This window comes from Plectropomus leopardus, chromosome 4 (assembly GCF_008729295.1).
Source record: "Plectropomus leopardus isolate mb chromosome 4, YSFRI_Pleo_2.0, whole genome shotgun sequence".
Taxonomy (NCBI): Eukaryota; Metazoa; Chordata; class Actinopteri; order Perciformes; family Serranidae; genus Plectropomus; species Plectropomus leopardus.
The window spans coordinates 20716148-20741289 of record NC_056466.1 but is presented as its reverse complement, the minus strand read 5'-3'; the positions used below and the strand labels follow the sequence as shown (position 1 = coordinate 20741289).

Genomic DNA, 25142 nt, shown 5'->3' with positions numbered 1-25142 from the left:
ATGAAGTGTTGTGTATTAGGGGTCGGCAGATTATCCACCTGGCTGATTAACGGGGCGATATTTGGTATTTTGCCAATTCTATGTAGCTGGGTTTTATTTTAATAATCGCTGATAAAATTAAGTACTGAAAAAAATGTGCATGTTACACTCAACCAACACTAGGGAAAGCAGTCTGCAATACATGGAAAGAAAGTGTCAGCAAGGGAGGAACTTTTACTTTGTAAAACCTCAGGGAGCTATTTTTATTAGGTGAGTTTTAATTAAATCTTCACAGAACTTTATGAAAAAAAGTTGCAGGAGCTTGTATATGATGTTGAAAGCTTCAGTTTCAGTTTCAACAGAAATATTTTCATTTTTATTGTAAAAGCATATCGGCTCCAAATATCGGTTAGTGGTCTCATTAAGCACTACTAATCGGCATCGGTATCCACCCTGAAAAAACAGTATCATTAGTTGTGTAAGCTGTGCTTTTAATCGTATTTACTGTGACTATTGTCTGTTATTATGTAGCCTAGTTATGGACTTTTTTCTGTGTCCTTAATAAAGTTGTCACTATTAAGGACACAGAAAAAAGTCCATAACTAGGCTACATAATAACAGACAATAGTCACAGTAAATACGATTAAAAGCACAGCTTACACTAGTAACAGTAGTAAAAGTGTTAGTAATATTATTATTAAATTATATGTTTCACCGCTGGGTGGCAGTAATCGATTTGGCGATACTCGATTCGTCTTCCGGTCATCTTTGGGCGAAGAAGAAAACGCTCATGTTTATGGACTAAACCAAACGCCTTTGGAGACATGTGTGGGAGTATCAGGACGGCTCGTGTTGTTGCCTTACCGTCGCCTTTCGAAATGCATTTACAGTAACGTCGTGTACATTTATGAAGCGAGGCTGCTAATGTTACGTAGCTAGCATTAGCTCGGTGAATGTGACGCTGAATATGCAGCTGACTCACAGATGTTTTCAGTGTCTGGCGGCGGTCAGAAGCCACCAGGTTAAACTCCGGCTGAAAACAGCCGCCACAAGAAGCTGCTGCACGGTTCAGGGTGAAGTGAGGGTCAGGTTTGCCCCCAGTCCGACAGGTAAAGGTCCTCAACCTAATATTACATGCTGTTAACCCCTTAAACTTGGCACGACATCAGTTTTCTTGCGCACTGTTGACATGCCCTTTACAAGCTATATAACTCTTAAAACCTGAGCAATTTGGATTGAAAACACGAGGATAAATGCAATGAGCAACTCGACAAGAAATTTCCGAAAGAAATTAATAAAGGTGACAAGAAAATGGCCGGAAAATTAGTTATAAAAAAAGAGGAAAAATTCAAGGGAAAATGTCCAGAAACACATACATGTTACTATTATAATCGTGTATTTGATATTAAGTTACTTATATTTATACTTTTTTTCCATTTTCAAAGGATTAAAAAAAACCTCTTGTTTTTGTGTGTTTTACTTTTATTTTTTTTTTCTTTTTTTTATTTTCATGTTTTTTTTTTTTTTAGTTTTTTTTATTACTAATTTCCAGCTAATTTTTGGCCAATGTGTTGTTAAATTTCTCATTATTTTCTACACATGTTTTTGAAAGAAGTCAAGCCAATTTGCTTAGGTTGTAAAGTAAAATTATCAAGAGGGACAGCTAGGAACCTTAGGCTCTTTCTCTCTCTTTTTTTTTATCACAACTCCATTTTTATATAAAGATCAACAAATCAAACACATCTTGTTTTCATTTTGGCGTTCTGATCAATAACTTTAATTTAAGCCCCTGGTTTTTTTAAATATGGGGTTTGGGTGCTGATATGTGTAGCATGCAGTGATCCAGTTTATACTTTACAAAGTCATTTTTCAAGCATGATTACATATTTTATACATATTACACATTTGACTGTCACCAACAAACCTAATCAGTTTGTTGCCTGTCATTCACACAGGCTAACATAAGATGACCACAAAGTGGTTTGGTTTGTCGCAGCAAAATATTGAATATACGAGAGTAGAGGTGAGGGGAAAGGTATTTCTAGAATAGATATAGATTTATTTTGTTGCGATAAAATGACTTAAATGTGATGAACATACTGAAAACTTTATTTTAGTAGGTAAAAAAGATGTTGAATGAATGTTTTAGTTTACACTCAAGTATTCAGAGAGCCATGCTCCACAGGCAGCTCTTGAAATCGAAGTACCTGTATTGTACAGTGCATGAGTGTGAATGCTATTGCAGATTTTAATCTGAAGAAGGCTCAGGAGAGCAACATACTAAAAGCATTTTTTATGAAAGACATTTTGACTTGTCAGTGTAAGAAAAGTACAGGTGTAAATGATAACATTCATTATGTTACACCTTGTTTTTTTCCTATTATGGCAAATCAAAATGTTTGTCAGGATAAAAGCTTGTTTAATTTGTGTCAAAGTTGTCCTCTGGATCAATATTTTGTCTGTCCTGCACCCGAATGGTTTTTGTCAGTCTGATGTCCTAACAACAAATTATTCCGTGTTGCAGGTTTCTTACATCTTGGTGGCCTCCGAACTGCTCTCTACAATTACATCTTTGCCAAGAAGTATGGAGGCTCATTTGTCCTGCGACTGGAGGACACTGATCAGAGCAGGCTGGTACCAGGAGCTGCAGAGTCCATAGAGGACATGCTGGAGTGGGCAGGTAGGAGACACTGGACTAAAGTCATGTGATCTATCACAGTTATTGGGTTAAAGGATTAATCTTATTAGTACATTTAGAGCAAAATCACTGAATTATATCTTATCTTCTCATTTTATAGAAATACTTAGTATTTTACTTGAAGCTCACTTTCACCTCCAGGTGTACCTCCAGATGAGAGTCCTCGTCGTGGTGGGTCGTTGGGTCCATATCTGCAGTCTCAGAGACTGCACCTCTACAGTCAGACGGCCCAGCAGCTTGTTGAGAGTGGTCACGCCTACTACTGTTTCTGCAGCTCTCAGAGACTCGACCTGCTCAAAAAAGAGGCATTACGGACCGGACAGACGCCCAGGTAGCTAAATTACATGCATGTACACATAATATGCACCAAATCATATTCTCACAGGCACGAAGTAAACATGCAGCCAGACTTCAGTATGTTTCCCTCTCATCCCAGGTATGATAACCGGTGTCGTCACCTTCGGGCCGAGCAGGTCCAGGAAAAACTGGATCAGGGAGTTCCACACGTGATCAGGTTTCGCCTAGAGGCAGGTGTCGAGCCTTTTCAGGATCTGATCTTTGGACGGTATCATCATGATGTGGCCCAGGTCAGTCTGTGTTTCAGTGGGGTTTACACTAAATTATGTAGAATAATGTCACACATCATTTTAGGTGTAATGACCATCAATTCTCCCATTTTCAGCAAGCCCAAGATTTTTTTATGCTTTCATTTTTGCCTTTAAATTTGCTCATTTGATTTGAATCCAGGATCCCAGATATTGCAAACATTGGTCAATGTGGCTAAAAAACACTAAAACTCAAATGTCTGAGGGGATTGACGGAGTAACTTTTGCAAGGCAAGGCAGTTTTATGTGTATAGTACAACAGAGCACTTTAAAGTGCTTTACAGAGCAATACAATATTAAAAATATAATAAAGGACACATTTACAATAAAAAAATTAAGAGATAAGATATAAATGGTAAAATTTATTACTAGATGATTTAAAAAAAAAAAAAGAAGTGAGTGACATGAGGTGTGTAGTGACCATGATGTCCTGTTGTGTCGGTCTCTCTGGGCTGACTGAGATTTCTTAGACACTTGTGGTTGCTTGAGAAAAAAATAAATGTCCAGAAGTGATTCAAAAGGAAAAAAAATGTTTGTTTATTTTCCACTTGTTTTGTGCTGATTTCAAAATAAAACAAAAATAAAAAATGCAAAATGATAGGCAAACAAGGAGAAAACGACAGGCTGCACAAAGTCTAAAGACTGTATGCTTCCCAGCCAGCCACATCATCAGCAAGCAGCGCCTTTTATATATCTCATTTTGAGATGTGCAGGGTTAACACAGACTCATTAATACACACCACACACAGTAAAAATGTAAATATGAATCAGAATAAATCGAACTGAGGAATTGGCTCCTGCATTAGTGGGTGGAGTACGCAGTGTAAAAAAAGAACGTTTTTAGCGTTGACTTAAATGTGGTCAGAATCTGGGTTTGTCCAACATCATCTGGGAGATTATTCCAGGTTTGTGCTGCATGATAACAAATCGCTGCTTCACCAGGTTCGTATGTCACAAGCATGTCAGAGTTGTCTTTTCGCGCTTAGCCACAGAGTGATTTACGGACAAGCAGCTATGCTTACTTTCTGCTCTATTTTTATAGGTGGAGGGAGATCCTGTAGTAATGAAAGCAGATGGGTTCCCCACCTATCACCTCGCCAACATAGTCGATGACCATTACATGAGGATCAGCCACGTGCTGCGAGGGTCTGAGTGGCTCATCTCCACCCCCAAACATCTCCTCATGTACGATGCGCTCGGATGGCAGCCGCCCACTTTTGGACATCTGCCTCTTCTGATGAACAAAGACGGCAGTAAACTGTCCAAGAGGCAGGGGGATATATTCATTCAAAGCTTCCAGAGAGACGGAGTCCTGCCGGAGGCTCTGCTGGACATCACAACCAACTGTGGGTCTGGATTCAACAGTGAGTGATAGAGGAGATATCACAGAAGTTTGTTGAAAGTAAACCAAGTGACGTAAAGAAACTGCTTGCACACATATGTTGAATATAAAAGGACATCTTGAAACACAGATTTGCAAATGAGAAAAAGAAAAAAGTCACGTGCTGTTGAGCAGCTCTGAAGGGTTTAATACAATGGTGACATGTTTCTAAATTACTTATGTTGATTTACAGCCAATCGAATTGGGCGGAGGATAGATGAACTGATCTCTGAGTTTAATCCTTCAAAGATCACAACACATTCTGCTCTGTTAGACCTGGAAAAACTACCAGAGTTCAACAGGTAAGTCAGAGCTCTTTGTCATTGTTGTTCTGTGTTCCCATGTTTCTTATAATAACAGGACACATACTGCTCCACTTTTCTGAGCATATCTGTGGCTTTTAATCGATATGTTGGATTTTCAGTGACACCAGCTGTGTTTCGTGGATATGGTGACGTCTGGTGGTCCAGCAGTGAAATATCCTGGCTGGTTATTTTTAATAAATCACAATTACAGACATTTATTCTCAGAGGATGAGCTGTTACGACTGATCACCATCAGGTCAAATTTCCAGTAAATCTTAGATCTACACTGAACTAAAAAGGAACAATTTGGTAAATAGGCTGATTCTTGCTGAAAGTTAGATGTAAGGTAAAGACGTGCACATTCATCTGCCCACGCAGCCTTTGCAGGACCTCTCTTTTTTTTGTTTCTTTCTCTCTTTTTTCGTTTCCTCTTAACTGTGTACCCTTCTTGCTCAGCTTGTGCTGTATTCCTTTTTGTTTCTTGAAATCTGTTTGTGTTCCCTTTATTTTTATCATCTGTCTAGTTCTTATATTATGTAATCTCTTTTGGCTGTCCTTTTCACCCATCTGTTCTTGTTCTGTAATCACTTTATTGCGCAGTAAAAAAAAGAGGAAAGATGTAAGGGTAGAAGTGCTACAGCTAGCACACAGTTAGCTCAGGGTTCCTGCGACTCCTTATAAAGTCTTAAAGGGCATGGATTTCATTAATCTAAAAAAATAAGGCCCAATCGCTGTTAAAATGACTTCATTTAATCTTTCAAAAGTTTTCAGACATGAGAAGTAGGATATTATGTTTTTTTTTTGACGCACTGTAAAATCTCAAAATAATTTGTAACATATTCCCACTTCGTTTGCTAAACCAAATAGATAATTTTATGATAACATATTATGCTCATTGTCTTCCATTTTATTTAACATTTGCTATAGGTAATACAGCCTTTTCACTGGACAAAGAAAATGTCACAAATTTAAATTGTCCTTCAACATTGGTTATTAGAAACGTGGTCCTAAACTTGAGCTGCAGGAACCCTGGGTTAATTTAGTTCTGTAGAAAGAATAAGGACGGGGACACAACTAGCTTGGCTCTGTCCAAAGGTAACAAAATCTGCCTGTCAGCACCTCTAAAACTCCCTTCTTTACACATCACATGTTGTTTGTGATATCTGCACAAAAACAGCATGCTGCGGATTCTTGTCTGCCTGATAATCTCTTGTAGGCTGTCAGGCCACCGACAGAGACTTCAGGAAGTCACTCACTGCACCGGCACACAACCCCCTAAACCAAACACAATGTCATTTTTAAACTTTGATTTGTGAGAGACCCAGGCTCGGCGTTTTCTCCTGTTTAAGCTTATCAAATAAATGCATTTTCCAAACTGTTGAACGTAAACGTATCAACATATTCGTCCTTTGCTGCCACCCCTTGGCCAAACTTTGCATTCTCTTCATGCCATCTGACAGTGTTTTTGTTCTGATATGAAATGCATAACCTTACAGGGTGTATATATATATATATATATAACAGTTCATATATCAGGTGTCCCTTTGATTGTTGCAGAATTCACCTGCAGCGCCGTGTTGAAGATGTGGATCAGTGCAATTTGCTGATAAGAGATCTGCAGGGACAGATTCAGCAGGCAGAGATCCAGGATAAAGAAGTACTACATGAGGATTACATCAGACGGGTGCTTCACCATCGTAAGGTAACCAAAACAATATACTAACAATTGTGTATTCAAATAGCGTTACCATGTGCTCATACCATGTTATCAACATGCTATGTTAGATGCTTAAGGTTTGTTATTGGTTTCCATATATTTGATAACTAACAGTATTGTGAGCTTAAGAGCAGCTGAGGCTAATAAAACAAAACGCAGACTGAAAGTGGCAAAACAACAGTGTCTTTGAGCACTCAGCCAGAAATCTCTGATAATAAAGATTCAGTAAATAGTTTTATATTTGAGTTTCAATAAGCTCTTATCAAGTCCAGTTCCCCACAGTCTAGCACTTATAATCACCATGACCTGGATGGCTGCGAATCATTAACAACATACAGTAAATGGGGTTTTGAGGCGACATGGCATTTTTAGTCACACCTGATGAAAAGTAATGTAATTAGTATTGCCATCATTTAAAACGCAGTAAATAGTTAAATATTTCTTTGTTTCATATGGACTTGCTGCATTAAACACTGCTTTGTTTGTAGAATTTTTTAATGAAATAAACATTAATTTCCCCCCTTAATGCAATTAACTACCATTTGTGTCCTTATGTGATATGAATGTCCTGTAGTGTTACAAATATCTAAAAAATAACCTTTATTATTGCTGTATTTATGCCTTCATTTAAAAGGGACTATGTACAGCTTAAAACATAAATGTTACCATTTGATGCACTGTACCAGATATAGCTTAGAGCTAATTTGCATCAGCAGTCCCTTGGCAGGTCAGAACAAAGACAGAGCACAACAACATGATGATATAAAGACGTACAAGAAAAAGAGGACAGGAAAAAACAACAGCATACACAAGACATACAGTATACTCAGTAGTGCATGATATAACATGATGCAAAGAAGACAGACAGACAGACAGTGCAACATAAAAATACACAAAAAGCACATCACACGAAAAACAGAATAAAAAGCTGTGCACAATAGTGCCTCAGAATATCCAATATAATTTCCAAAAGTTTTGAAAGGATGACAGCAAATTCCAAGTTCAAGCCCAATTCAAGGGTAAAAATAGTTAAAATATTCATTCATAACTTCATACTAAATAAATACAATATATTGAAATGCGTCTAACAAAAAAATTTAATCTTTGGTATGCTATTTATGACTTAAATGCCTTTCTTTTTTTTTTGAATTACACCATTTATTAGGGATTTCAGTGAAAACAAAGAAAAAAACTACTCTCTTCCCCTCTCTACAGGGCCACATAACCTTCCTGAAGGAGATTTTGAGCCCTGCATATTCGTACCTGTGGGTGCGTCCTTCCTTTTCCAGCCAGCAGGTGGCAGCATTGACCACAGAGGCCCAGCACATTGCTTCATCAGTGCTGAAGTATGAGGCATCAGTAATGCTCCACCCGCATTTTTCATTGCATCTTACAAGTACACTTTTTTAACAGGGTTATGAACATTTCTTCATGTGAATTGCAGATTAATAGCTGAGCAAGATGAAGAGCTGACTGTGGAACGACTCAGCAAAGATTTAAAGACTTTGGCCAAGCAGAGTAAAGCGACCAAGTACAGAGAAGTGATGAAGCTGTTACGTCTGGCTCTCAGTGGTCTGCAGGTACCTCAACACATCACGTTCATTTTTATGAGTAACATTAACAAATACACTAATACACAACTACACTGGGTTAACAGAGGTACTTACTATCTCTTACCCAGAGCTTCACCAGCAGCTCTGTTTCTGTGTTGAGTCATTCCTCACTCATCCTCATATGTATGTGACAGATATTATGTTTCAATTTTCTGATCACAAGTAACTCAGAAGGTTTTTTTTCTACATTGCAACAGCTAACTTTGATTTTCTTCAAAATAAGCAACTATATGATGTATAAACCTGCTGAGCTACATCTGAGGAATGATGGTGGCATTTCTCCTTTTAAAAAGTCTTAAAAGGCGTTCAATTCATTTATCTAGAAATAGGGTCTTAATTCACATTAAACGATATGAAATCAGTCTTTCAAAAGTTGATGAGACATTAAAATAGTCTTATAAATCACTTTTTCTGATGTTGTATTTTAAAATCTCAAAATAATTTATGATCAGTTGTCTTCTTAAACTGAAAAAAAAGGTCATGCATTATGTTACAGTGCACACATGGGTGAAATTGTCCTTAATCCTGAGTCTTAATTGTAATTTTGAGTGCTATTAAAAAGTCTAAAAAAAAGTCTTAAATATAATTTGCCTTAAGCTGTAGGACCCAAGTGATGATCCTACCACTGACCTCATTCACACATAAAATAGTGCCTCTGCCACCACTAGCATAACACACTGGACCATCCAAATCATCTGTCAGTGGTTGCATTGTGGGTAATGCAGGCATTAAGTAGAGACAATGAAAAAGAATTTGTGGAATGAAAAAGACAGTATTTCTGGTTCTACTGCATAGCTTTTACATATGTTTTGATATGTTTTTCCTCCGTGAATGTTTTAGGAGTGCAATGCGAAATTGGCGAAGTACTTCTTATAACAGTGTATAGATTCATTTTGATCTGAAGGCGAGTGCAGACTACTAATTTCCAAATGTCAGAATCACTGCATTGATCCCACTGCAAGATGTTTTTATTTCACAGTATTGTCATGTTTATGTATTGATACCCTCAACTCATGCAGCTGACCTCAGACAATATTAACAGTTGGAGACACACATGTATGTGTCCATTACTTCCCTGTCCATGCTTCATTTTCTTTGTGCTCTTAGTAAGTGTTTCTCATCTCAGACTTGTCTCCGAGGTGCTCCAAACACAAGCGTGTCTTGTTTTCGGCTTCTGAAGAGTCTTATAGTTTGTATATGTGGAATTATAGTATATATAGAGCATGCTTTGAAAAATGTGGTGTCAGTGACAGTTTACAAAATAGTCAAGACGCGTCTCTAAAGTGTGCAGAAGAGATGACCCTTTGAGGCAAGAAAAAGTGCGGATTCTGTGCTAACACGGGGAGTTTTACACGGGGAAAGATTTACAGGATAGATAGTCTTCGCAAAAGTCAGAGTCTGGACTAGAGTTAAGCAGACGCGGGCTTTAATTCAGTCTTTTCTGCTTCTGAAATAAACAGCTGCAGGAAACTCTACTCCAACTGTATTTCAATCATTTTTATCGCATCTCTAAACCACAGGTGTTTCCAAGTGGTATACTGGAGCTGCTGTCACAAAGACAACCAGATCACTCTCTGTGACAGTTACTTCACTTGTTCCACCATAAAAAAATCAAATCCTCGACCGGTTTTTGTTGTGCAATCGTTGACACACTTTCTTCATTTTCCAGGGAGATCGTACCCGGTGGCAGACAGAATAGCATAGTGAAAGCAAGGCATATAGGAAACTAATCTAAACGCAGATGGTGTCATTTTTCTACAGCCATTACAGTGTGCAGTTAACATTTCTGTTATTATGATAAGTGAAAGCAAAATACTTGTCTATTTCATTAGGGTTCTGTCTGCCTATACGTATGGTTCCTCTTAGTTTTACCTGTTTGAATTAGGTTAATTCGCTTCTTAACATTTTATTTACTCATTAGGGAATTACATTTTTAAACTTGCACCCTCATATGTTTTTGCACTCATTATTTACTTATGTTTTAATTTGTGTTTTAATGTTCTTAGGGGGCAGGGGTGTTTTTATTCTGTAAACCTTTTTATTTGGGAATAACTTTGTGCTTAAGCTTGGAAAATGCTCTATAGATAAAGATTAGTATCCTTTTCTCTTTAGATTGCTTTAGTCTGCATATTAACCCTTTGAAACCTGTGAAAATTGTTTGGGTTTTTTTTGTTTTTTTAAAACATGAATGAGGCAATGAGCTACTTCAAAAGAAATGGACAAAATATGCAAGAAATTAGAAAAAAGTTACTTCACAGTTATTGTGACACAAGCAACAAAAAACGCTGTTAGGATCTGCGTCAAATCACACTCCAAAAAAATAAAAATCCAGCCTTTCAGTCTGCAGACTGAACTCTGAGTTAACAAATGAAACAAAGATTAACGTGGGTTTTTCTGAGCCTGTGTCTGCACTATTTTGTCTACCTCAAGAGCAACACCTGCACTGTAATATTTTAAGATCATGTAGACTCTCAGAGGAACCAATAGCGTCCTTCAGTCATTTTTTTTACAACCCATTTGCAATTTTCATTTCTGCAATTGTATTTGTCAATCTCCAACTCAGCAAATTCAATCATGTTTTCAGCTGTAATAATGAAAAAAAAAAACAACCTTTGCTGCAGTGCTAGAATTGCACATCCTTTTTTTAAATTTCTGTCCATGGCATGACTGAGCTAAATTCTAAAATAGCACATATAATGATAGTAATGACTAAAGCCCCAGAAATCCTAGTGACTCATTCAGCACGGTAACGCTGCGGAGGAAATATGGAAAGAGGAACTCGTGTCTGATTGCTTTTTACAGAGGTTACTGTCTGTTTTTTAACTGTGTAGTTTGATTGTGTTACTTCACTGACCCCTGACCTTCTGTTCTGCTCCGACCTGCAGCAAGGGCCCAGTGTAGCGGAGATGATGGTGTGTTTGGGGCGTGCAGAGATCAGCCATCGATTCCAGAAACTTCTGCTGCTTTCAGAGACTGATTAGAGACTGGACAGCCTGTCACCACACAGACTGGCAGAGCACGATGAAGACAAGTTGCTGTTTGGGACACGGCCCGTATATTTACAGTTACATAAAGGCACAGGCTGAGTGTGCCAAAACAAACTGGGACACAGTTTAAATGAACTGCAGTTCACTGGTATAACTTAACAGTACTTGAATTACTATAAATATTTTATAAAAGAGATGAAAACTATTTTTTCTTGCATCTTAATCTTTTTTTGTTTTAATCTGTACTGTTAGAATTTACAGGACCAGATTATACTGGATGGGAAGTACCGTGGTAATTTTTATGCAAATGTTTTTTTTACTTTCTCCTGCAACTTTTTTTTAAACCAACTGTCACAGACAGATGTGTTGGACGTTCACCAGAAAAACCTTTGAAGGAGGTTATGAATACCAAATGTTTTTGTTCAAGTTTAAGTAAGTTATGCTAACAAAGCAATTTAAAATAATTTCATCAGCTAGCAGTGGATGTATATCAGAAATCATGAATTACTTTCATAAGTAGCAACATCTCTTTTTTAAATTAACTGTGTTGGATGAAGTACTCAGATCTTATATATTTTTACTTAAGTAAAAGTACAAATGTATTGGCATCAAAATACACATCAGCACCTAAAGAAAAAGTAGTGCATGAATGGACCATTTCAAAATAATGTATATCATTGACTAATAATTACTGATATACAGCACTTTCATGTAGAGGCTAGTTAAACATGCAGTTTCCATCTGTAATCCAGTACACTTTGCATCAGCCAAATAGCCAATGTCTCTTCACGGTCTGCTAGCTATCCATTCTGTGTGCATGCTGAAAAAACATTTAAAAAATCTGATATTTATACACAGCCCTGGATCTGTTAATGGGAAACAAACTGGTCTGGAACGAGCCACACAACATAATGCCGGCTACTCCCCCTTTTCCATGCCCTCACCCACAAGGAACGGAGCTACAAGCTGATGGTTATGAAATGTGAATAACATAAAAATTGTTAACAGAGCTTCTGAAGGAGCACTGACAGGAGGGCAGTATATGTTTGGGTGCTGAATTTAAATAACAGCCTTTCTACAGAATCACAGACTCCACCTTTAAGGTGGAAAAAAACAACAACAAAAAAACAACCATAGACAAATATATTGCATAATAATGCAACTATTTGTTGATTAGACTTATTGATATGAATCTGCAAAGTGACAATCATTAGTGGAAGAAGTACTTCACAATACTACTTTGTAAAAAAAATACCCTGTTACAAGTAAAAGTCCTGCAGTCTAGGTTTATTTTATTTATTTTGATTTTTACAGGGACAGTGCACATTGGCTGGTGTGTTTTGTGGTGTTGGTGCACAGAGTAAAGTGAGGGGCTGTGTGTGTGTGTGTGCAGCATATTGTGGTGGTTAGTGTGTCAGGAGTGTGACTGGGCGTGAGTGTCACATGCGCTGCAGACAGGCGGTAGTTAAACACCTCGGCTTCCCCCAGAGAAACGCACACAAATCGGCTGCAGATCACCTCTGGAGCTACAGGGGACGGACGGCAATGGCAAGCGGTGACAGCCAGGCAACTTTTGAGTCATGGCTCAGTAAGTAAACGGGGAATAAAAAATGAGTTTGCTTGTCATTTTAGCCGCTTGTTTTTGCTTCCTTTCACAACGCTAGCTAACTTATCTCATCATGACATTTGACTAAGTGACGCTGCTGTTTGCTAACGTCCTGCTAACGGTCTGCTCGTGCAGTCAGACGGACTTTATTGTTGTATTAACGCATTATATCTGCGACTAAATTCAGATCGTGTCGACTTATTTAACTGTAGTAAAATAAGTTTTATATTGTGCATAAAGTTTAAACAGGAAGTTGTTGGGATGACCGTGCGCGTGCCTGGCGAGCGCTCGAGCAGTGTGTTGTGTCTCCGGTCCTGCTGTGCGCGCGCACGACGGTTTCCGTCACCTGGATGAAGTTTGTCATTATTTATTTGAGTAAAAGTAGCAACACCACAGTGGAGAAATATACAGTGATAAACTAAAGACCTGCATGTTTTTATATACACTGATAAGCAAAGTGTGAGCTGTAAAATGTACATATTGGCCTATGTAAAAGTACTGTGAATAATACTGGTATTTTTTACACTACCAGTGCTAGTTATCAACTCTCCTATAAAACTCTAATATTCAATATTTTGTCAGGTTTTTTTTTCAGATGAGTTTAAGTGTTGTAATCCATGGATGAAAATAATCATCATCCACCACCTTTTTTATACTCTAGATGTCAAATGCTTGTTTTCGAGGGCACTGTTGTCACCATAACAGACACAAATTTCTTATAAACCCCCAAACAGCAGTATTTAATAAATTTATCATCTTCTGAGCAATGTCTGAATTTTCAATGTCACATGGAGAAAAGTGTACGGTTAGCCCAAAAGGTTAAGGGTCTTTAAATAGCTGTAAAAGTATACTATTATGGTGCTTAAGTGATTTGTTGATTAATTAGTGAGTCAAGCTATTGATATAGTTTTGCTGTTAAACATGGTCCCCAGTCAATTAATAGGAGACGTGAGAAAAAAGAAGGTTTCTTCACGAATTCAAGTTAATGCAGCGTGACTAATAGATTTATAAATGGTTGATTTGCGGTTGAAATATGTGGTTTCCTTCAGTTTGTATATTTTTTTTGCATATCTCTGCTTGATTTGATCTTATTGTGGCACATGGTGAAAATATTGTGAATGTTTAACCTGTTTCTCTGCTGTAACTGTTTCAGACCAGGCCACAGACTCAAACAATCAGGGGGACAGATGGGACTGCATCCAAGGCTTCTACCAGCTCGTCAACCAAGAGACAGATGGGTAAGATGAACACTGTGCGCCTTATCATAGCCTTTTATTAATTTTATTTAGTAAATGTGCAGGCGAGTCTTGGTGTTTCAAGAAGTTACTTAAATGCAATCGTTGTGTTGCTTCATATCCATGTTGCGATCAACTTCTCATTTACAACATCATGCAACAGGAAGAAATAACTCTACAGCACCATTTTCTCCTTTGATGCTTATTTTCAGTATTATCGTAGTTTAGTGTCAAAATGTAATGAAATGTAATTCAAAGCAAGCATGGATGTAGCAGTACAAGTTTTTCAGGTTTTAATCCGTTTGTGTTACCCAAGCATGGCTATGGGGAGAAGCTTTTTAAACAGCGCTTCTATTATATGTTGGCATAACATGTTCTTTGCTCTCAGGCATTTTAATGTGATTTAAGTCTTAATTTTCTGCTTTCAGTCCACAGGTAGCTGTTCGTCTTCTTGCCCATAAAATCCAGTCACCACAGGAGAAAGAGGCTCTGCAAGCTCTCACTGTAAGTAATCACTTTCTTGTCTATATTTTTCATCCGTGATGTTCCCTGAAGCAACAACAAAGGTAATGCTCTACTTTTTAAAATGTTTTTTCTTAATCCATTAACTAGTCGGTTGTTAAATAAGTAATATCTATTTAGTTTCATATCTCTGCAGACATACAGTATACATCTGTTCTTATTAAATGCAGTTTATTAGGGGTTATGCATCAGAGTAATTTAAAAGGTAAAGACCTTTTCTTGATAAACAAATGTCTTTGTTTCAATCTTGGGGGAGGGTGCCCCTGTAAAAAAATATGCGACTAACATTCATCACATGACCCTAGTGGCATGAGGGATTCAACCCACTTTTTGAATCTACTGTGACAGCACATGTGGTTTGTCATCCATACGTTAAAGAAAGCAGCAGTGTATTACTATAACATGTCATTTAGGGAAGCTTCTCCAGGTTCATGTGCCTTGTGTCATGTGACATTTGAAGGTGGTTAACCACAAAACATGCCATGACAAATCTGTTTTCTGTCTCTTTTGTGCTGTGCAAGAAAAAAAAAGTATTTCTTTTTCTTTCAGTTTCCCTTGTTGAAAAAGCCTCTGTTAATAACGATTTATTCTGACTTGGTGTTTTCCAGGTTCTCGAGGCATGTATGAACAACTGTGGAAAAAGGTTTCATAAGGAGGCCGCAAAGTTTCGCTTTCTCAATGAGCTCATCAAACTCTTAACACCAAAGGTAATCAGAGAGACAGGTGTCCTTAGTTTACTTTAGACCTTTTCCCTGGAGTGTTATCACAAGGCAACAGCAAGGTATGTGTTTACTTCCTGTCAGCTGATGTCATCCACAGATATTGCAAAATGTTCAAAGGGAAATATGCAGGGACCCATTTTAAATGTTTATGTTGTCACATTTGAAATGGTCTATATGTGCACGCACTGACCCCATTTCATTACTGTGCTTATAAAATCTAAAATTAAAAGGCTGTGAATTTTGTCTGCTCTAAGCAATAATAGTACATATGTTTAAGTAGTTTATGTTTAGTTATAATAATGTAATAGTTCTAATGTTTTAACAGGGTAGATTTTATCAGGCCAAATTTATGCAAATGATCTATTTTTGTGTTTCACACTTCAGACTTGTTTGTGAATGTCTATGGTTTTTAAAAAAACGCAAATTACAAAACCCGTTTGGCCTACCAAGATACATTTTATGATATTATGAGAAATGTTGCTAGAAGTATGAATAAAAAAACAGCAAAGCGGGTCCAAAACTCTCCAAGAATCTGACATTTAAAACCAGAATAATCCCAGTTTATAGAATCAAAATGATATTAAGTGAGAAGTGTTTGAATTTTATAAAGAATTTATTAGAAAGGAACTAATTTTACAAAGTACACACTGATGTAAAAATATGAACATGATAGACTGCAGACAAGGACATTATTTAAATCTGTTGTATCATCAGAGTTTAAAGAATAATAAAGTGATGTAAAAGTTGCTTTTTTTTTGAAGGAATAACTTGAAATGACTAACCTAGTTGATCTTTTCTGAGCAGTACTTTGGCGCGTGGACCCCACAGAAAGTTAAAGACAGGGTGACGGAGGTCCTCTACGGCTGGACTCTTTGGCTGAAAGATGAGCCCAAGATTCAGGAAGCCTACAGCATGCTCAAGAAACAAGGTCTGGATGCAACATATACTCATAGGCAGACAGACAGATCGGGTGCATACAAATCCCAGACAGATAAGTCAGACAGAATGCAAATCACAAATTCATAAAACATTGAAAGCAGACAGGAGATACAAAAATGGATTTGTGTATGACACACCACATACTAAAATTCTATAACAAAAAGGGGGAGTTTCTTATTAAGAGCTCGTATGGTAGTGGGAACAAAGCTCTTGCTGAAACAGGTTTTTCTTTCCGTCTCTCAAGAATAAAACCCCCTGGATGTTTTTTTTGTTGTTTTATGGTGTAGTCTGTCTAATTTGGTTTGATTTTATTTTTTATTTTTATTTTATTTTTTATTTTTTCCTGTGTCTGACTGTGGATCCTTTTATATATAATTTATATTTGTGTATAAAGTCTTATAGTCAGTATATTTGAATGCTGTCAAAATAAATACAAATTTGAATAACAAAAAAAAAAAAAAAAACCCTCCACCCTTATTTTTTGTTATTTCAGGGATTGTGAAGAAGGATCCCAAACTACCAAACACACTTATAATGGCGCCTCCAACACAAAGGACCACAGACTCTGTTTTTGACCAGGAGGATAAGGCCAAGGTGAGTGTGTGTTTATATCTAATATTTGCTAATGTAACTTTTAGTTTCATTCTGCTAAAACTGTGTTTATGAATCAGCTTTTAGCCAGATTATTGAAAAGCGCTCATCCTGAAGACCTGGAAACTGCCAACAGACTCATTAAAAGCACCATCAAAGAGGTGAGGAGTGCTGGTGATCATCTTTGCAAGCATTCGTTAGTTACTGTACTGATTTGACATTTGTGTCTGTGTGTTTCTTTTGGGGGGGTTTAGGAGCAAGAAAAGGCAGAAAAATTGTCAAGGCGTGAATCTACTCTGAAGGAGGTTGAAAGCAGCACCAAACAGCTCAGAGAGCTGCTGGACCAGCACACTATCACTGGGACCTCGTTACAGCCGAGTGATGACGTGAAGGTATGTTGGACATGATGCAAACGGACAAACAGTCAACCAGCTGTCCAGGGCTGACCACAAAAAGCTAGATGGTTTTTCAGACCAATGCAGTAGTTCTGTAATTGTTATTCTTCTATCGCCCCCTGCTGGCCAATTTATTTCTCCCAACATATGCCTTCTCTGTAAAAAATACAGCAGGCCTGGATGAATAAAATAATGTTCCAAAGTCAGATCGTTTTCATTACACTGAGTACAGACTCATTATCATCTGTGTGTATCTGATGGAGCACAACATATTGCTTCTCTTTAAGTACAACTCATCCATGCTGTCCTCTCTCTTTCATGAAGAGAACATTGCTGCAAAATAGAGAGAGAGAGAGAGACACTGTTGTTTTCTGTTTCATATCCGCCTTTTATGCATCCATGCCAGCGATAGCCGAGGCTGGAGGCATTATGTGTTCAGGTTGTTCAATTCTTGAGAATGCAGTATCTCAAAAAAGCCTTAATGGGATTTCTTTAAATTTGGCACAAATTAACTTTTGGACTCAGCGATGAACTGATTAAATTTTGGTCGTCAAGGTCACTGTGAGCTTAGACCCCTCTCATTCTCGTGAATGTAATATTTCCAGAAAGCACTGAGGGAATTTCTTCAAATTTAAAACAAACATCCACAGGGACTCAAGAATGAACTGATATGAATTTGGTGGCCAAAGGTCACTGTCCTCACAAAACATGTTTTCGGCTATAACTCAAGAGTCCATATGCTTATGAAGCATCAATGTTTTTACAGACCTGGATGTAAACTGTAAGCGCAGCTACAGTGGTGTGTGGAGGCATACGAGGCAGTAATTCTAGTTTAACAGATGTTCACAAAACCAGAGCTCAAAGTTCAAGGCAAGAAAGGGATATTTGAGCCCAATAAACTTACAGATATGTTCTCAGAGGAGTGTGTCCCATAATGTGTGAAAGGGTAATGCAACATTTGATCATACCCCGCTGCAGGCCGTGTTCGAGCGCTGTGATCGGCTTAGGCCCAGCTTGTTCCGCCTGGCCAGTGACACGATGGAGGACGATGCGGCCCTGGCACAGATCCTGGCGGCTAACGATGAGCTAACATTTGTCGTAAACACCTACAAAGAGCAAGTTGGGAAGAGAGAGTGTAACGGTGGAAGAGAGAGAAGTAGGAGTGAGGAAGAAATGGATGGTAAAAACAAAGGTAGGTCTCATTTTGTACACCTTTTTTTTCTGTTGGTGGTCTCTGTGGAAAACACCTTGACCTTGTGTTTGGCTCCTTTCTGCTCTGTTTGTGTTTGATCCTGTTTCCTTTTGTTCCTTCAGCTCCAAAGAGTCCCACAGAGATTAAAAGCTACCACCTCATCGACCTGTCAGCACTGGACTCTCCACAGACACACAGAAAAGCTGATTCACCACCTTCCTTTGAATCCTCTCTTCTGGAAAGTACCTTCCACTCGGTGGCTGAACAGGACTTAAATGAATTGGGTAGGCTTGCACTTGAACCTATTAATAGTTTGTTCTCTCTAAAAGTGCCGAGCATGTTTCATAATGTAATGATGCTCTGTCCTGTGAATACAGACTTGGATAATCCCGTCTCAAAACCAACTGAAGAGACGTCAAGGTCATATTTTGAAGATCTACTGCAGGTGAGGCATGGATGTGAAGTTATAGTTAAAGGTCTAAAGCTGATTTTATTTTGATGATTGTTTAACATGCTTTATTCTTTCTGTCAGCTTCACGGAGAAGTTCAGATGAAGAACGCTGAGCAGAATGGAGGGAGCGGTCTTGTGTTGAGAGCCCGTGGATGTGGGGGTAGCAGTACTACATCTAATGGGACTAATATTTGGTAAAGATGAGGAAAAGAAAGAAACCACTGTAGGCAATGCTTTGAATGTGGCGTATAGGGCTTTACCCGACTCTGAAATATATCAGTCGAAGCGAATTTGGCACAAATACTTGTAGTTGACTGTTCATTCCTTTTTTTTGTCATATAGACAAGCAACACTTAATAAATTGCCAGATTTTTGAACAGGCAGGATCGGCAAGATTTCCAGCGTGACAACGTTGTGCATTAAAATACTAAACTATCCAAATTAGCACTCTTAGCTAATGCTGGCTTACTGTGCCAACAACCTACTGGACAACACTAGATATCAAAGAAAAGCCAGAGACTGTAGTGTAACCCTGGCTCTGGGTCGGTACCGGCCCAGGCATCTTCACTGAGCAGATGGGTCAACTTGACGTAATGTAATAATTTCAGCAAGGAGGGAAATGTCCCCAATTTTACACTGCATACTTACTAACAAAGCACATTGACATTTCATTATGTTGGATTAAATATCTTTAAATTGTTTTTTAATTAAAAAAAAAATCACCCTTTTCAGTATGTTTACTGTTCAAGATTTATTGGTAATTATCTTAATTTTTTTTGTTGACTGTAAATACTCAGATATATCTTTGTTAGTGTTCTGCTTTATATAATAATACTGAATATAGTAAAAGATTATGTCAGTCTTAAGTTATTTACAAATGAAAGACATTTTTGTAAGATATACAATTTACTTTGCTCATGAATTTTATGTTCTCAGGCTTTAAGTGACTTTTTGATGTCCTTTTCTTCTATCAGGTCACTCCCTCATGATGGACAGTTTACAGAGTCGGGATTGTTGTCTGAAACACAGAAACAACACAATGAAGTGTTGGGATCTCCAGTTAAATTAGAGGAGAGCTCATGTCCCCCACTACTACTGAAAAACATCTTTGTTCCAGTGGAGACCATCAAATCCAGTATGTTCATATGGAGAAACAGCTGGGATAACTTTGGGTTCCATAGTACTTTTTTGCGTCCTCTGTTGTGTGTTTATAGCCCACTGGATGTCTTATCTTAATGTCTGTGTTTTTTGTTTGTTTGTGGTAGGTAATCTTGAACCGATCACTTTATACGATCAGTGCGGCGTCCACGTCTCCCTCCATTTTGCCAAAGACTCCCCGCAGGGTCATCCAGATGTCGCTGTGGTCGTCATCTCTACAGTAAACACATCTGCTCTCGGCATTAGCGACTTCCTCTTTCAAGCTGCTGTTCCAAAGGTAAGAAACCCCAAACACACAATACTCATTTATTATGAAATGTATATAAGGAAAACATTTTTTCCATTTTTTTCCAGTTTCAATCCTGTGTCCCTGTGTTAAATGATCCTTTATATGTTGCTATGTGTCAAATGTATGTCAAAAATCAGTATTTTTACATTTGCTAGACTCTTTCTGTATGCTCTTTCTTTTTGACATTTTATGCACATTTCCATCATCAACTATTCTGCTACTGGAGCTATATGTAATGCGCTGACTTGTTTTACAGTATTTACCTGAATGTCCAGTCAAGTGTCAGTTTATTATCTCTCCTGCAGACCATGTTAGTGAAACTTCAGCCATCCTCGGGGACACACCTACCTCCTTACAACCCTCTCCTGCCTCCGCCTGCCATCTCCCAGGTTGTCCTATTGGCTAACCCTCAGAAAGTGAGTTTGAGGAGCGTTGCTGATCAGGTTTTTGTGTGTTTTTTCCTGGTGTGGCAGCATGATGGTAATAATTAACATATGAAGTAAAGTTTACAATATACATTTGGTTATGGGTCTTGAAAATCATGGAAAAATTTGAGTGATATAAAATCTGTAAAAAAAATGCTGTAACTTGAATATTTTTACATTTTTACACGTTTTACTTCTTGGTCCTGACACATTAATTAATACAATGGAATTGAAATGTTATAAAGTCAAAATGAAAGATGCAGATTAACAGCTTAGTCTGAAATGGATTTTAAAATACTGTCCAAAATGGAGTTAATTGCAGAGGAAGTGGATTTTGACCTAAAATAGGAGGCAGTTGGGGCGTCTGGTGGCTCAGTGGATAGAGCAGCCCCCCATGTACAGAGGCTGTGTCCTCGCTGCAGCGGCCGTGGATTCGAATCCAGCCTCGGCCCTTTGCTGCATGTAACCCCCTTTCTCTCTCCACCTTTCACGCTCACACTGTCCTGTCAATTAAAGGCAATAAAAGCCCATAAAATGATCTTTAAAAAAAAAAAAAAAAAGAGGCAGTTGAGATAAATTACCTATACAACGTGGCAAGTATTCATTTGCATTTCATTATTTATTTATCGACTGTCTCCATTTTAGTAAGTCTGATCTCTGTCTCTTTCCTATAGCGGAAGCTGCGTCTACGTTTCAAGTTGACAATGAAACACGGAGACCGACAGCTGAACAAGACTGGAGAAATTGACAACTTTCCTGACTGGACATCTTTGATCGGCCACTGAAAAAAAACCTTCAGAGACTCGGATTTAGAAAAGAAAAAGAAACTCAACCTAATGTCTAGATTCTGAAAGCAGGGAAGACAAAGTCATCAAAAAGGTGGACAACGAGGTAATCAAACAAACACAACAAATACCAAGTCTGCATTTTCATCAATATTTTGTGTTTCAAATATTGTAGCAACCGTGAATCAATAATGATGACATCTTAGAAATATTTATGTTGCTCTGAAAGAGCTGGGTAAAACTATTAGACAAATAAAAATGTTACTAGTTCAGGTGGGTTTGGGTACATCCCTGATTGTACCTGGATCAGGTATTCACTTTTCTGCTGTCTGTTTCTGCGACTGCTGCCTGCCGTCAAAGCCAGTTTGACAATACAGTTTGTTCACTGTGTATGCTGACATGTAGCTGGTTACAACATGTCAGCATATGAAAATTGCTATTTATTTGCTGTTGTGTATTTGTAACATTGAATATTCCCAAAGTGCCTTAGGACATGGTGTTTTTTAAGAGTTAGGTTGTCTTAAAGAATGAATGTGTGGAAAATCTTCAAAGATTTGCATTTGTGGATAATTTGCTGTGCTCCCTTTTTTGAAAATCTTTATGTTGCCATTACTCTGACGTCACATTTTACACAACTTGAAGATTACTGTAACAACTTACTTCATAACACACAATAAAATTAAAAGATTTATCGAAAAATGAAGGACAAATCTTCACCACAATGAGGAAACAAGGGCAGCATTTAGAAAAAAAAAAGAAAAACAAATTACAGTGGAAACAGAAAACATGTATTGGGAGGAAGTGGGGGCTTTTATTGTGAAATAAAAAAACAGGAAGTTTTGTTGCACATGAAGCATGTAGTGAACAAAGTGCCTACTTTATCACCAATAAAGTAGATGCTGAAAAAGTTTAATAGGTTTTTCCAATTGCCAACAACCTCCTCCTCCCAGTACATGAGGTCATGTGAACACTCATACAAGTTATTTGGCCAACCTAAATTCATGCAGCCAGCGTAAAATTTTATTTTAATGTTAACATATTAATTTGCTTGTTATATTTCTGTTTTGCACGTTTTTTTTCTATATCTGTAGTCTTTATGTTAGCCGTGAAGACCAGTTCTTAATCTACTTGTTTTCCTGCGCTCTGAGCCGCTGCAGTGCTGAGAATCGTTAAATCTTTTATGTTTTATATTAGCATGCCCCAATCAGCGGTTTTATATTTTTAAAGCTTTATCATTTGAGCCCAGAGCAACAAATTCAGGTCAACATAGCCTGCTTATTCATCTGTTACTGTCAGATTTTACAAGATCAAAACAGGCTGCTAACAAAGTTTGTCAGAGAATTTTTGGACACCTTAAAGCCAGTGTGAACGTTTTTTTGAATGCTCATCTGCCTACCTTCCAAGCCTGTTCCTCTGCCGCATGTCATCAATAAATACAAATACAGTGTGAAACAGTGTACAACAAAGCTCAAATTTTGTCTCCAAATAGCCCAAATCTGGGGGGAAAGGTTTTTTACGTTAATATAAAGTTTCACTGTGGTTCATTAGTAGTGCAAGATGCAGTTCAGTATATAGCTACATTTGGTTTCTCCTCTGATTTCATGTGAGCATACTATGTCTGAGCGTCATTAGGCAGTCTATTGTTCTACAGAGGGCGCCACAAATCCAAAAAGTTTATCTGTATTTATTCTCATAATCAGCTACAGGGATTCAGATTCAGATTTTTTTTCTTCCAATTTTTCAACAAGCTATAATATGCCTTATTTTCGGCTTTTTTTCCCACATACTGTACTTTCCTTTTTCCATTTTTATAAATAATATACAATGACTTTTTCTTCATTTTTTTGACATACTGTACAATGACATCTTTTCAGTTTTTACATGCTATACTATGACTTTTTTCAAAACTTTTTTCAAAATACTATAATATGACTTTTTTCCAATTTTTTGACATGTTGTTCTATGACATTTTTCTTGAAGTTTTCTTGAAATGCAGTACTATGGCTTTTGTTTTTCAACAGCTACATTATGACATTTATTTCAGTTTTTTTGACATACTATACTTATGACACTTTCACATAGTAACACGATTAGTGTATAAATTAATAAATGCAGGATGCAGATCTTGAATTATATAAAAATTTGATACAACTGTCATGTGAGGGATGTGAAGGTTTGTGAAAGTAGATTTATATCCATCAAAAGAGCATTTAAAAGAACATCAAGAGTTACGCTTTTTGACAATTAAAAAGTAATAAGCATACAAATGCTTGCAATCTGCTTGGACACCAATAAATGCCAAGTAAAATAAGACTATAACATGAAAGAAAAACGGTATTCTGATTATTAATTGATTATTTCAGCTTGGCCTTATAAAAAATGTGTAAGATTATTATAAAATTACTGGATTACAAAACAATAGTAAACAAAAGTACTATGGATCTTGGTGAATAAATCCTGTCCAGTCTTATTCAGGACAGAAAGACATCAGACACCTGCAACTGAAAACACCAATCCATCAACTTCATTGATCATATTTATTATATGACATCAGCAGATTAAAATACATGTTTATTATGTACATATATGTAACAGGGGTGTTAGATAAAGTGCCAAATACCATTTTTACAAAAAACAAAGAAAAAAAGGGATTTGTGGAAGACCATCACACCCGTTACCCTGGTCCCACAGTTCATTGCTTCACGGTCAAGTTAGCCTCCTTGTTTGGAGGACGGCTGAATTGCTCAGTGCTGGTCGTGTATCAGTTTGGCACGAATCACCCGGGATTCAAACTCACAGTCTGGGAGTGGTGAAACTGTCGTGACGGGATGAATACTGGGTGTGTTTTGTTTTTGTCTTTTTTTTTTTAAAACATGAACTGACATCGACAAGTACGACAGGTCGGCCTTTTGAGCTGGACTGTGGATGTTTTCACCTTGACAAAAATGGTCCAGATGTTATTCAGGAATCCAGCATTGTTGCTTTAAGGTTAGTACGTGAAGAGGTTAAACTGTTCCAGAGCCCAACGCTGTTCTTAGCATCCTGTTCACAAGCGGGAAGTTTTGTAGTAAATATAAGACGACGGACACTTTCCAGACTTTTTTTTCTCTTTTCTGACAAACAGAGGAAGTTGACATTCTTTTAACAGTTGTTGGTCGCTGTGTGTGTGTGTGTGTGTGTGTGTGTTTGTGTTTGTGTGTGTGTGTGTGGTAGTATCTTCCTCAGAAACAAGACAAGATGATAGATAGTAGTCCATGAGATTGGGAAAACAGGCACGCACTTATTTGCATGTATGCATTTCAGGATTTTTTTTTTTTAAGGAGCTACAAAAGATTGATAAAACAGGTTGACCCCTTTAACTATCCCCCGTTTTATTCCCTACGGCAGTGATGGATGTACAGATACTCGGTGATGAAGACGTAAAGTCTTTCTATCACTACCAGTTGATCAGGACGCTGCAACAATCTGGCTGTTCGGGAAGGCGTATACTCCGGCGGAGGTTGTTGTTCTTGTGTCCGATGCTGTCCGTCTGTGAGCTGTGGAGTCT

General features: G+C 37.7%; 2 protein-coding genes across 3 annotated transcripts in view; both read left to right on the top strand.

Annotated features, from left to right (window-relative positions):
• ears2 (glutamyl-tRNA synthetase 2, mitochondrial) overlaps window positions 1–11490 on the top strand; it is a 36039-nt gene extending 24549 nt beyond the window's left edge. The window contains exons 1-10 of one of the 2 annotated variants that reach the window (XM_042484612.1): window positions 801–1088; window positions 2504–2659; window positions 2819–3008; window positions 3114–3264; window positions 4325–4646; window positions 4857–4965; window positions 6526–6670; window positions 7901–8031; window positions 8130–8265; window positions 11184–11490. In XM_042484612.1, the coding sequence (XP_042340546.1) occupies window positions 947–1088; window positions 2504–2659; window positions 2819–3008; window positions 3114–3264; window positions 4325–4646; window positions 4857–4965; window positions 6526–6670; window positions 7901–8031; window positions 8130–8265; window positions 11184–11279 (1578 nt within the window). In that variant the 5' untranslated portion in view covers window positions 801–946 and the 3' untranslated portion in view covers window positions 11280–11490. Of the gene's footprint in view, window positions 1–800; window positions 1089–2503; window positions 2660–2818; window positions 3009–3113; window positions 3265–4324; window positions 4647–4856; window positions 4966–6525; window positions 6671–7900; window positions 8032–8129; window positions 8266–11183 lie in introns of those variants that run through there. The other variant, XM_042484613.1, reaches the window with a different exon arrangement.
• Window positions 11491–12694: 1204 nt separating this feature from the next.
• LOC121941746 (ADP-ribosylation factor-binding protein GGA3-like) lies at window positions 12695–23054 on the top strand. Its single transcript, XM_042484610.1, has 16 exons — window positions 12695–12873; window positions 14045–14129; window positions 14555–14630; window positions 15257–15355; window positions 16175–16298; window positions 16803–16903; window positions 16981–17061; window positions 17155–17292; window positions 18274–18487; window positions 18610–18771; window positions 18865–18932; window positions 19020–19132; window positions 19913–20073; window positions 20204–20373; window positions 20691–20801; window positions 21485–23054. Exons 1-16 carry the CDS (start codon window positions 12729–12731, stop codon window positions 21593–21595), a joined length of 1959 nt encoding a protein of 652 aa, XP_042340544.1. The 5' UTR covers window positions 12695–12728; the 3' UTR covers window positions 21596–23054.
• Window positions 23055–25142: the final 2088 nt, after the last annotated feature.

Excerpts from the sequence above, each read along its gene's own strand:
- LOC121941746 (XM_042484610.1), top strand. The coding sequence starts at position 12,729 with ATGCGCTGCAGACAGGCGGTAGTTAAACACCTCGGCTTCCCCCAGAGA. Across the intron at positions 18,488-18,609 it reads AATGGATGGTAAAAACAAAG|CTCCAAAGAGTCCCACAGAG; the intron begins GTAGGTCTCATT and ends TTGTTCCTTCAG. Across the intron at positions 19,133-19,912 it reads TCTAATGGGACTAATATTTG|GTCACTCCCTCATGATGGAC; the intron begins GTAAAGATGAGG and ends TTCTTCTATCAG.